General features: G+C 32.1%; 1 protein-coding gene across 2 annotated transcripts in view; it reads right to left on the bottom strand.

The window, feature by feature from the left end:
- Positions 1-2,188: 2,188 nt before the first annotated feature.
- The window catches only part of LOC131805578 (spondin-1-like), a 124,201-nt gene continuing 112,425 nt past the window's right edge, over positions 2,189-13,964 (bottom strand). Inside the window, exons 5-6 of one of the 2 annotated variants that reach the window (XM_059128888.1) lie at positions 8,515-8,922; positions 2,189-6,196 (exon numbers count right to left, since the gene is read on the bottom strand). In XM_059128888.1, coding sequence (XP_058984871.1) covers positions 6,184-6,196; positions 8,515-8,922 — 421 coding nt within the window. In that variant the 3' untranslated portion in view covers positions 2,189-6,183. Of the gene's footprint in view, positions 6,197-8,510; positions 8,923-13,964 lie in introns of those variants that run through there. The other variant, XM_059128889.1, reaches the window with a different exon arrangement.

The raw sequence follows: 13,964 nt of genomic DNA, 5'->3' as shown, positions 1-13,964 counted from the left end.
ATTTTTTTATTTATTTTTTTTTTAAGGGACCAACAGAGGCATAATCTTAGACTTTTTAAATATTTTTTTTTTTTTTTTGAAGGACGAACTAATTTCTTAATTGAATTTGTTTGAAGCACCAACAGAGCCTTAAACGTGGATTTTTTAAATAATTTTCTCGAAGGACTCACTGTTTTTTATTTATTTATTTTTGTTTTTTTTTTTTTTTTTTTTGAAGGACCAACAGAGCCTTAAACGTGGATTTTTTAAATATTTTTTCTTGAAGGACAAACTGTTTTTTTATATTAATTTTTTGAAGGGCCAACAGATCCTTAGGACTTTTTTAAAGGACTAAATAATTTCTTATTTTAATTTTTTTGAAGGATCAACAGAGCCTTAATCCTGAATTTTTTAAAATAATATTTTGAAGGACCAAATAATTTTTACTTTAATTTTTTTTTGAAGTACCAACAGATCCTTAATCCTAATTTTTTTAAATATTTTTTTTTGAAGGACTAAATAATTTTTTATTTTATTATTATTATTTTTTTTTTTTGAGAACCAATAGAGCTTTAATCGTGGATTTTTCAAATAATTATCTTGAAAGACTAACTGTATTTTTTTTAATTTACTATTTTTGAAGCACCAACAGGGCCTTTGTCGTGGATTTTTTAAACAAATTTTTTGAAGAACCAACAGAGCCTTAATCAAGAATTTTTTAGAAATAATTTTGAAGGGTCAACAGGGTCTTAAACGTGGATTATTTAAAGAAATTTTTTTAAGGACCAACAGGGACTTAAACGTGTATTTTTTTATGAATTGTTTTCAAGGACCTACAGAGCCTTAAAAGTGGATTTTTTATGAATTGTTTTCAAGGACCTACAGAGCCTTAAACGTGGATTTTTTAAATAATTTTCTTGAAGGACTAACTATTTTTATTTTAATTATTTGAAGGGTCAACAGATCCTTAATCCTGATTTTTTTAAATAATATTTTGAAGGACTAAATAATCTTTTATTTTAATTTTTTTGAAGGACCAACAGATTTTTAAGCCTGAATTTTTTAAATATTTTTTTTTTTTCAATGGTCAACAGAGCCTTAAACTTGAATTATTTAAATAATTTTTTTCAAGGACCAAAATAGCCTTAATCGTAGATTTTTCAAATAAATTTTTTGTAGAACCAACAGAGACCTAAACTTGGATTTTTTTAGAAATGTTTTCAAGGATCAACAGAGCCTTAAACGTGGATTTTTTTAAGAATTTTTTTCATGGACCAACATAGCCTTAAATGTGGATTTTTAAAGAATTTTTTTCAAGGATCAACAGAGTTTTAAATTTGAATTTTTCTTAAGAATTTTTGTCAAGGACCAACAAAGCCTTAAACCTGGATTTTTTAAGAAATGTTTTCAAGGACCAACAGAGCTTTAAATTTGGATTTTTTTTAAGAATTTTTTTCAAGGACCTTAAACTTTAATTTTTTTAAGAAATATTTTCAAGAACCAAGTGGCATATCCGAAACCAGTTCCTTCCACAGATACCAACAGTCACATCCATATCAAATTTCGGATTGCAGCTATATTCCTTTACCCAATACCAAATTTAGTACTTTTAAGTACTTTTCGTACAATTATAGTACGCATTTCAACAAAAAAATCCTCAATGAATCCTCAATATTTTTTTTTTTCAAAACTCACCATTTTTTTCTTCCAAAAAATCTCATAAAATAAAACAATTAGTTTTCATATTCTTTTGGATTTTTATTCTAAGTTTTTTTATTTATTTATTTATTTCTCTTTTTTATTATATTTTTATATGTATTTAATATTATATATCATCTGTAGTTTTTTTTTATTTTATACAAAAAATTATGTTCATTTTTAGTTTTCCGTTTTTTTTTTAATTTTTATGATTATAATTACATAAATTATAATTGTTCGACGACTTAATATTTAATATTTAAGGTTCTGCATTTTTTCATTTTTTATTTTAATGCCAATGACTATTTTTTTTTATTTTTTTTTTTTTTTGGTTTCAGTTTATCTTATTTTAGAGGGCAATTGTTCTTTAGCATTAAAGAGTTTTTTTATTGACTTTTATTTATTTATTTTTTTGTTTTTGGAAAATATTGTTGTAACACATATTTGGATTTTCTTTTCAATGTTGACTGATTGTTGTTGTTGGGCTTGATTTGCTTGATTTATGTCGGTCTTTTGGTTTTTTTTTTCCTTCTTAAGACATTTTGATTTTTCTGTATTTATATATTTTTTATTATTATTATTTTTTATAAGGTACAATATCTACAAGTTGGGAGGTTTTTTATTTATTTATTTTTTTTTTTTTGTTATTATTTATTTTTTCAATATTGCAAATGAAAACAAATCCTATTGCCAATGATCATGGTGTATGTCTGTGTGTTGCGTTTGCCTTTATATTTAAGTTATTTCTTCTGTTCATTTTTTATTTTCTCTTATTTCCTAAAACCTTAAATTAAAAGAAATTCTATTTATATAAATATTGAATAAGTTTTAGGGAGTTTTTTTTTTTTTTTTGTTTTTTTTTTCTTTTTTGGTTTGGAGTTATATTCTTTTCTTGGTTTTTGTCTTCGGAAAAGATTTGTATCCTTCCTCTTTTTTCAGTTATTTAAACATGTAATTATTTATTTATTTTTTTTTTTTTTTGCCTTAAAACTACGTTTTACCTTGTTTGATTTCAAAAAGAAAAAGAGAGTTTTTCGGGGATGTAAAAAGAGAGGGATGTCCTTGAAGTTTTTATGGAAAAAAGTATAAATTGTGTTGAAACATTTTTCCAAATTATTGAAAATTATACTTACTTAGCAGGACTATCATTAATATTTAAAAAAAAAACTCAGATCTAAAAAAATATTAAAACCCTAATTTTTTTTTTAAATATCAAAATATCTCCTCCTCTAAAAAAAATTTGTAAAAATTTTCAAAATATCGGTCCCTCCTCTTGGGCCTAAAGGGTATATATTGCCCCCTTAACTCTCTTCTTCTTTATTGGGGGAGTATTTTGTTTTGTTTTTTTCTTCTCTTTCTTTCTTGTTTTGAAACATTTCTAATTGTTTATTACTTACCTTTGTACCTCTAAGAACTTTACAAGTGTGTTGTTAAAAGTGTGGACTTTTTTAATTTTTCAATTTACTCTTTCTTTTTTAATTTTCAGAAAAAAATCTGTTGTTGTATTTGAATATTGCTACTGTTGTTGCTGTGAGATTTCCTGGCTTAACTCTAGTTTAGTAAAAACTCTTCAATTTTTTCGAAAAATTTTCCGGTGGTAGGTATTTTTACCCTGATCCCGGGAAACTATTTTTATCTTGGGGGACGGACCCGGGACCCCAGATTTTTGACCCCAAAGCCCGGGTTCAAGACCCCGACTAGACCCGGATCCAATTACCCGATAAAGGTAAAAAAGGTACCGTTGGAAAGCTTATGAAAATACCTATCCAACAAGTGGTCACATGATGGACCCGGTATTTTTATAAAACCCCCAAAAAGGGCCTACTATGGGGGTCAACAAAATTTACGCCAAATTATAGCTTACCTTTTTAAAATGCTACAATTTGTGCTAATACTTTTTTCGGGTTCAGAGATATGGGTCTTTTTATCCGCAAAACCCGGACTGGTATTTTCATAAGCTTTCAAACGATGCCTATATTGGTAAGTGGATCCGGGTCCAAGTCGGGTGTTGAACCAGGATGTTCGGGTCAAAAATCTGGGGTCCCGGGTCCGTCCCCCAAGAAAAAAAAATAGTTTCCCGGAATCAGGGTAAATATACCTACCTCTGGAAAAAATGTCGAAAAAAATCGAAGAGTTTTTACTAAATTAGAGTTGTTCTGGCAATTTTAGGAAGAATGAAAAAATATCATATTTCAAATTATTTGACTCGATTATGCATTACCATCCTAGTTGATTTTTGTCAATTAACGAATCTTAAAAATTTTAATAATTTTTCATTCAACATTTTCAATTTCAAAATCGGTCGCATTGTCTCAGCTGCTGGGACAATGACAGTTCATTGTGACACTGTGACTACCTGTATTCTTCTACCATGGCTAATACATTGGAGCATGGTAGAAGAATACAGGTAGATGCATCAACGCTTGGTAACATTGATATGTCAAAAAATTTTAAATTTTTTTCAAATATAAGTATATTCGTATATGTTTTCTTATACGACGTCATTCGGATGTTATTATAATTCGCGTTTTTTTTTTTAACAATTTTTACAAATTTTAATAATTTGTTCATTCAACATTTTCAATTCCAAAATCGGTTTGACAGTTCATTGTCCCAGCAGCTGTGACAATGCGACTACCTGTATTCTTCTACCATGGCTAATACATTGGAGGTTACCATAGTTTTTTGCAGACGATCACCAAAGTGAAGTAATATTTATTTTTAAAATCAATTGACTCCATTTTGGATTTTTCCCTAAATCGTTTTTGTTTATTTTATTGCATTCCCCTTAGTTTAAGCCTTCAAAACTGTTAACGCACTTGAAGATCGATTTTTTGGCATTCCAATATCAAGAAGTTTGATAAGACGTAAGTCGACCTACTTAGCCCTTCTTCAACAACGCTTTGCCAAACACAATGCAATTTCAGCAGTTGGCAACGCCACTCACCGGGAATGGATAACAATAATGATAATCGAGCCAAGTTTGTTTATCTCTTCATAAGAATGGATTTAAATACAGTGGGACCCCTCACAAATATTGAAATATATTAAAAGAACACCTCCCTTGGATACAATATTTGAAACAACTCTAGTTTAGTAAAAACTCTTCGATTTTTTCGAAACTTTTTCTAGAGGTAGATACTTTTACCATGACTCCGGGGAAAGGTAAGAGGGTCAGCAATAATTTGGCCACAATTTGTTTGACCCCCTTAATGGCCCCTTTTTCGACATTTTGGGGGTTTTATAAAAAAATCCGGGACCAAAAAAATTGAATATTTTACTATAACTTTCGAAGTGTGACCACTCATGTGACCACTTGTTGGATAGGTATTTTCATAAGCTTTCCAACGATAACTTTATATCGGGTGGTTGAATCCGGGTCTAGTCGGGTCAAAAATCCGTGGTCCCGGGTCAATCCCCCAAGAAAGAAAAAATTATAGTTTCCCGGGATCAGGGTAAAAATACCTACCACTGGAAAAAAATATCTACAAATTGAAGAGTTTTTACTAAACCAGAGTTAAGCCCAATATTTTTAAGAAGTGAGTTGTATTTTTTCACAAATATTGAAAAATATTAAATTATTTTTTTTTTTAATTTTCATTTCATAGAGGTCCCTCTGTGTTGAAAAAAATAAGTCTTAAGTACTTAATGGAAATTAGTTGCCAAATAGTCAATTGCATGTTTTTTTTTTCGGATTTAATTAAGTGATTTATTTATATTGTCCAGGGTATTATGTTTATGTTGTTGCTGTTGAATTTTTTCTGGTTTTCCAAGTGTTTTAAAATAAAATTCTTCTGTTTTCATTTTTTTTTCAAATAAAAATTAAATGAATTTATTTTGGAACATAGAAAAAAACACTTTTCAGTTTATGCGCTTTGCTAAATTTTTGCCCAAAAAAAATCGTTTAAAACCTTTTATTTGCTTCCTTGCCACAATTTATTTGGTTCGTTTTTGTTGCTACATTTCAAACAAATATGATTTACATGTTTGACTTATGCATCCTTTTTTTGGCCAAAATACAGTGGGGACCTTTTCCTAAGGAATATTAGCTTTCATGTGGAATTATGGCTTCACTGAATTTTTGTAAAAAGAGCCCACTGTATTTGGTGTCTCTGTGTGTGTAGGTTTTTGAGTATTTCCATTTTATTTTTCATATCCTAAAATCTATGTTTTTTATTTATTATTTTTTAATATGTAAATTTTTTGTTGTAGTTTAAATTAATACAATTGTGTTTGAGTTTTGTTTTCTCTATATATAGTATTTTTTAATATTTCTCTTTGTGTGTGGGTTTTCTAAAAAAGGGATGGATTTTTTTCTCTCGTTTTTTTTTTTTTCTCTCTTTTGTTTGGGACTGTTACTTATTTATACTTATTCTGTGTTGGTGTGTGTGTGAGTTTGTTTGTCTGGAGAGTTTTTAGTTTTTATTAAAAAAAAAATCATAATAAAATCAAAAATAATACGCCTTTTTGAAAGAGGTTTTATACGGTTGGTTATCTCGTTTAGATTCATGTATCAGACCTGAAAAAAAAAAAAAACACAAAAAGAAAAAATGTAAATAAACAAATGAATATTCAAATATGAATTGTAAATTCGATTTGCAAAACAATTTTTTGTGTGTGTGTGGTTGTGTAAGCACATAAATGTCAAAATTTGATGGATGGCTCACAAAGAAGAAACAAAAAAATGTTGTCACACAAAAAATTGAATTTATTTTGACACAAAATTCAATTGAAAAATTTTTTTGAGGGAAAAATTAAATAGTCTATTTCAGAACCTGCAAGAAGATAAAAATTTCATTACGATTCCCTGAAGATATCAAAACAAACAAGTAAAAAAGCGGTATGTTCGGCCGAGCCGAACTTAGAATCATTTGGAAAAAAATTGGAAATTTTCAAAAAAAAAAAAAAAAAAAATTAAAATCCGTCAAAATATTTGTTAAAATTTTAAAAATACCGAATATAGCCCTATTTATCGGGATCTATAAGAAGACATGGACCTTCAAAGGCAACCTTTGTCAGAAGCCATTACAATTTCAAATACGAAAGTTCAAAAGAAATATCCGGTGAAAAATGTTGCTAAAATCGTCAAAATACCGAATATGGGGAGCTACTGATATATCGACCCTATATGAAGACCTGGATCTGCACAGATAATTTTTTGTCAAAGGCTGTAGTAGCTCTTACAAACTTCAAATACGAAATTTTAAACAATTTCGGTGAATACTGTACCTAATATCATCAAAATACCGAATATTGGGAGGTACTGATGTATGGGGCCTTTATGAAGACCTGGACCTGTCTACACATTTTTCTGTCACAGGCTGTAGTACCTATTGAGAACTCTAAACATGAAATTTGAAACAATTCCGGTGAATACTGTACCTAAAATCATAAAAATACCGAATATAGGGAGGTATTGATATATGGGGCCTCTATGAGGACCTGGACCTGCATAGACAATTTTTTGTCACAAGCTGTAGTACCTATTAGGAACTTCAAATACGAAATTTCAAACAATTTGGATGAATATTGTCACTAAAAATCCTCAAAATACTGAATATAGGGAGGTGCTGATGTATGGAAGCTATACGAAGACCTGGACCTGCATAGACAATTTTTTGTCACAGGCTGTAGTAGCTATTAGGAACTTGAAATACGAAATTTGAAACAATTTCGGTAAATATTGTGCCTAAAATCCTCAAAATACCGAATATAGGGAGGTACCGATATATGGGGCCTATACGAAGACCTGGACCTGCATAGACAATTTTCTGTCACAGGCTGTAGTACTTAGTAGGAACTTCAATTAAGAAATTTCAAACAATTCCGCTGAATAATGTCGCTGAAATCGTCAAAATACCGAATAGAATAGGGAGGTACTGATATATGGGGCCTATACGAAGACGTGGGCCTGCACCGACAATTTTTTGTCATAGGCTGTGGTACCCCTTACGAACTCTAAATACAAAATTTGAGACAATTTCGGGGAATATTGTACCTAAAATCATCAAAATACCGAATATAGGGAGGTACTGATATATGGGGCCTATATGAAGACCTGGACCTGCATCGACAACTTTCTGTTACAGGCTGTAGTACCTATTAGGAACTTCAAATACCAAATTTAAAACAATTCCGATGGATAGAGTCGCTAAAATCATCAAAATACCGAATATCGGAAGGTACCGTTGTATGGGGGCTATACAGTATCTGAGCCCTATATCGACAGTTTTCTTTCAGGGGGTAAAGTAGTCTCGAAGAACTCCTTGTGTAAAGTTTCACACAGTTCCGTTGAAAAATGTGGCAAAAATTATGAAAATACCGAATATCGGAGGGTACCGCTGTATAGGGACTATGCGATATCGTGGACCTATATAGACAACCATCTTCCAGGGGGTAAACTGGACTCGAGGAACACTTTGTGTAGAATTTCAGAAAAATCCATTGAAAAATGTAGCTCAAATCATCAAAATTCCGAATATCGTAGGGTACCGTTGTGTGGGGACTATGCGATATCGTGTACCGACATAGCTCATCTTTGAACTTGACCTGCCTGCAGACAAACGGCAGATTGGTGCAAAATTTTAGCTTCCCATCTTAATTCGTTTTGGCTCTAGCGTGATTACAACAGACGGAATGCGGGACGGACGGAGAGTGCTAATTCTTAAAGGTCATCTTAGAATTGTTCGATGATCAAGAATATTTATACAGTGTGGGGGCCAAAATTAATATTTCGATGAGCTACCCTTCATACTATGTATGGAGGAGGGTATAAAAACCTAGCTTCTTGCAGATTCTGAAACCGGGCGAAAAAATTCCCCCATTTTCCCCACTCACCAATTAAAATAGGTCTCTGGTGAATGGCAACCCTTTTCCGAGCCACACCATTTCGACTCCTTCAATGGCGGACATGGCCTTCCACCCCGTTTGCCATGTTTGATGATGCGCCGGTATCGATGCATTTCACCAATACCGCATGTCTTGCTGCAGGCAGACCACTCTGACCAGTGGCTAACACGACAATCGCGTGGACGTTTCGTGCGGCGTCGACGATTTGTGGCCGTATAGGTGTTGGCTGAAGATGAGGAGGAGGCCAGGGACGGTGCCTGATTTCCTGATGACGATGCTGATGATGATGCGGGTGATGCTGATAAATCAGAGCGTCTATAGCTGTTGGCAATATTTTGCATAATGGCATTTTTATCGTTTTTCGGCACCACATTGTAGGGCTGGGAATTGTTGTTCCTGCAATGAAGAGGGGTGAAAAAAGAGAAAATGTAAATTTCAAAAATTATGAAATAAAATTCAGGGCTTGAAAATTTAACTGAAAACGGAAACTAATATTGAAAACTCTTTTTTGAGGAAATCATATTCGATAGGATGAAACAGACCCCTTTTTGGGACCTCTCCGAACCAATATATTTAGATAATATATACAAATTTACAAAATTCGGAGGGGTTTAAGCCTTCCCCGGTCTATGGCGTTGATAAGACTCAGAAATATACCATCCATCTTCTTTCCCTTACACCAGGATATCGCTTCAAAATACACCCGGAAATGAACTAAATATTCCCTTTTTTTAACTTTCACTAGCAGGCCTCTTATACACATTCACTTCAAACCACCCACACCCTATTAAATATTTAATACCCCCCAATCCCCCCTCAACAAAAAGTAATTGACTATTGATATGTCAATATTCTAAGAACTTTTACTGCACATTGTCCTTGTCCTCCTTTTCGTTTCATGTTTTCTGGGTTATATTTAAAAAAACCTTGCAAGTATATTTGTTAAACTATTGACGAAAAATAAAGGGGTGGGGGAGGGAGGAGCAGGGCTGCATGTGTGCCTTACAAGTTTTAATGTTTTATTTGCCATCATTTCCCTTGAACAGATCAAAAATAATTTCCAATTTTTCAATTTAGCTTTCTTTCGGAAGGCGTCTTGTAGTTTTGTGAGGTTTATTGTGCGCTACATGGAGCAGGGAAAATTATGGCAAAGGTTCTACAGGTCATGGCAAAAAATAAAATTCGTTAAAAGTTTTTTTGAGATCCAAAAAATACCGAATATAGCCCCATATATGGAGATCTACAGGAAAATATGGTCCTGCATTGGCAACGAATAATGTAGCTAAAATCTTTAAAATACCAAATACAGGGAGGTACTGATATATGAGGCCTATACGATGACCTGGACCTGTACCGACACAGTCTGTAGTACCTATTCGGAATTTCAAATACGACATTTCAAAGAGTTTTGGAGAATAATGTCGCTAAAATCATTAAAATACCGAATATAGGGAGGTACCGTTATATCGGGGCTATACGAAGACCTAGACCTGCATAGACATTTTTTCGTCACAGGCTGTAGTACCCATTACGAATTCCAAATACGAAATTTGAAGCAATTTCGGTCAATGTTGTAACTAAAATAATCAAAACACCGAATATAGGGAGGTACTGATATATGGGGCCTATACGAAGACCTGGACCTGAAAAGACAATTTTCTGTCACAGGCTGTAATAGCTATTAGGAACGTCAAGTACGAAATTTCAAACAATATCGGTGAATATTGTACCGAAAATCATCAAAATACCGAATATTGGGAGGTACTGATATATGGGGACTATACGAAGACCTGGATTTGCATAGACAATTTTTTGTCACAGGCTGTAGTACGTATTAGGAACCTCAAATACGAAATTTCCAACAATTTCGATAAATAATGTCGCTAAAATCTTTAAAATACCGAATATAGGGAGGTACTGATATAAAGGGCTATACGAAGACGTGGATCTGCACAGACAATTTTTTGTCACAGGCTGAAGTACCTATTCGGAATTTCAAATACGAAATTTGAAGCAATTTCTGTCAATATTGTACCTAAAATCATCAAAATACCGAACATAGGAAGGTACTGATATATCGGGGCCTATACGAAAACCTGGTCGTGGAGCATAGACAATTATCTGCCTTAGAATGTAGTACTCCTAAGAAACTTTAAATACGAAATTTGAAACAAAGGAGCGTTGAGCGACCATTGGCTGTTATGGCTGCCAACACCATTACCGTGGCCGGAGCTTGTGTTTTGGTGGCCAACCGTAGGTGCACATTTTCAGCTGACCTCTTTGGCAAGTAAACACGATCGAATAATTTTGTTTGTTTAAAAAACTGCTGGACAACGAATGTTTCCTCTTCAGAGAAAACCAAATTCGACAGTTCACTACTTGTACAAAATATAAAGTTCGGAATACATAAAGCGCTTATTTTTATCTGGCTTAAGTCATCGGCTGGCTTCTTCGGAAATTAACAAAGGAGCCTTGGGTTAAAATCGAACTTAGTCAACCTAAAACTCTTTTGTTCTTCTATGAAGAAGCCAGTCAATGACTTAACCCAGTCAAATAAGCGCTTTATGTATTCCCACCCTAATGAGCTGTCCTTGGAATAATTTTAACTGCTGTCGGACGAGTGGCTTAGAAATGACAGCAGTCTGAAGTTGGATGCAGTTTTTTCATCTCACCCTGTATAGCCTCTCTCTAGCCATATGGCTGAGGGTAAATTATTTCCTTTTTTAATATAAAAATTTCCGACCTGCAGGAGATTTTTCAGTTCTCCACTGCCATTTGAAAATTATTTCAACTTTCATTTTTCATCAAATAATTTCTTGGCAGTTATTTGTGGGGAGATACATTTACATGTAATGCATTTGTATAAATGTTTGTGTCCCTCCTCCTCCCCCTCCCCCCTCTTTCACGTATCTGCGAACATGACAAACAAATAGAATACTTGATAAGTAGTAGTTGTTGTTTTCGTTTTCTTCCTCTCTCTCTCTTTGCGGTCTTGGTGCACACAAAAATTCCATTTGGAGAACTACAAAACGAACTGCTGTTCCGAAAATTGGAACTGTTATTAGTATTACCGGTGTTCATGTTTTTGTTGGTGTTGTTGTACAACACACACACAAAATGCATGCATATTCATGTTAATTTCCATTTGACATGTATTTTTACAATGTCGTCGTTACCCGGTAAAAACAACCATCCATCCATGTTTTCCCGAGAAGAGATGGAAGAGGAGGAGGTGGGTTGGGGAAAGACTATTTCTGGTTGGTTTGTGTTTTTAAAGGGATATCATTGCAAACTACTTCTGTGTAATTGTGTGTGTGTGTTTTGCATACAGTTTTAATTTTTTATTTTTTTTTGAAAAAATTGGGTTGTAACATTTACACAGTGGCCACAAATTTGTGTAAAGGTATCTTCTCCATCAATGGCTGTGTGTTGGTGTCTGTGTGTGTGTATCTCTGTGTTTGTGGAATTCTAATTTAGTTCAATTCTGTTTCCCTTTTTCATTTTCTTTGGTTAACAAAAAAAAAAAAAATAAATAAAAAAAATTTGCATGCATTGCATGGCATACATATGTATGAGTAGATGTAAATATATACATTCAATGTTAGCTGTTAGCATTGACTGACATATGGAAAGGGAGAGAGAGTGCGAGAGCGAGAGAGAAAGAGTGAGAGTGTTGTGTGTGGTTACCAATTACATTTCCCTTGTTCCTTGTTTTCGCAAAACATTTTCTTCTGTTATTCTTGCACACACATACCCACATATATGCATACATACATCGCTATGTAGGTATGTATGCCATCCACATCGATATGTACAAATGCAATGACTTGTATGCATTCCGAATCAGTTATTTTTTAATTTTCTTGCCAATATATGTTGGGAATTCCAAATTGATTTGGTTTCCAATGTTCCATTCTCTTTTTATTCTTTTTTTCGGTTTTTGTAATTTTCTTTTCTAAGAATGAACTGAAGAAAATGGAGATTAATCAAGCTTCGAGTTTAATTTTAAAAGAATAATTTTTTTAAGAAATTATTGCTAGGAAAGAGTTTGAAAAGGGGGTTTGATTTAAACCTAAAATACCATATTTCAAAGATAACCTCCAGACCCTTGAATTCCACTGTAATTATTCCGAAATTCGTACTAAAAAGTACTAAATATGAAAAAGTATTGGCCTGGGATTATTAAACAGGGATGGTAGCTTTGTCTAAGTTTTTCTGAAATATAAAAGGTCATATTCCTGGAGTTTCTAAGGAATATTATCTAGAGGAGGGACAATATTCTTCAATGACCACAAGGCTATTAATCATCATATTTCAAGGATAAACAGATTTTTATTCGTGGGTTTCTTGAGAATATTTTTCGAGGACAAACAGAGATAAGCTGTGAGCTATAATTGGGAAATTTTTACAAATTTTTTGACGTTTTTTCTTGATGCTTAGCAATTTTTTAAAGTTTTTTTTGTAGAATATTGGAGGACAAAAGAAGTTATCAGGGTTTATTATTTAAGGATATTTTTAAGGGACGAACTGGATAACATTTTTGGATTTTTTTTTTTTTTTTTAATTTTTTCAAAGATTTTTTAATTAATAAACACAGTTTTATTCGAGGATGTTTAAAATATTCTTCAAGGGCACACAGAACTATACTAGTAGATATTTCAGGGTTTTTTCTTGGAATTTTGAAAAGATTTTATTAAAAGACGAACAGGACAATAATCGCGAATTTTTTTCAGTAAAATTTTTAAGGATATTTTCCTGGATTTTTTAGAGGATCTTTAGTTGGATTTTTGAAGGACGAACAAGGACTGTAATCGTCGAATTTTTAAAGTATTTTCTGGAGATTATTTTCTTTTTTTAGAATACTTTAAAAGAAATTTTTTTATTTTTTTTTTTCAAGCATTTTTTTTTTTTTGATTTTTGAAAAGGACGAACAGCTACATAATTGCGGATTCTTTACATTTTTTATAGAGATTTTTTTGTAGATTTTGTAGAATATTTTTTAAGGACATATTTTACAGTCTTGCCTTTTTGACAACTTTTTTTAATTTAATTTATTTTCTTAGATTTTTTAACGATATTTTTTTAAGGACGAGCAGAGCTCTAATAGTAAATATTTCAAAAAACTTTTCTTGAATTTTTAAGGATACATTTTGAAGGACGACTAGGTCTGTAATCTTAGAGCTTCTTACCTATCTTTTAGGGACTTTTTTAGTTCTATTTTTAAGAATATTTTTTTTAATTTTTTAAGAATTTTTTATGGATTTTCGAGGATATTTATTAAAGCACAAGCAGGTCTATAATCTTGGATTCACACATTTTTATGAATTTTTCATAAAGTTTTAAGAAAAATTTTTTTAAGGATAAAAAGAGTTGACATTTTTGATCTTTCTTCAAATTTTTTCAACAATTACTTTCTTAGATTTTAAGGGTATTTTTTT

This window comes from Musca domestica, unplaced genomic scaffold (genome assembly GCF_030504385.1).
Source record: "Musca domestica strain aabys unplaced genomic scaffold, Musca_domestica.polishedcontigs.V.1.1 58, whole genome shotgun sequence".
NCBI lineage: Eukaryota > Metazoa > Arthropoda > Insecta > Diptera > Muscidae > Musca > Musca domestica.
The sequence above is the reverse complement of the archived record's forward strand: the minus strand, read 5'-3'. Positions and strand labels throughout refer to the sequence as shown.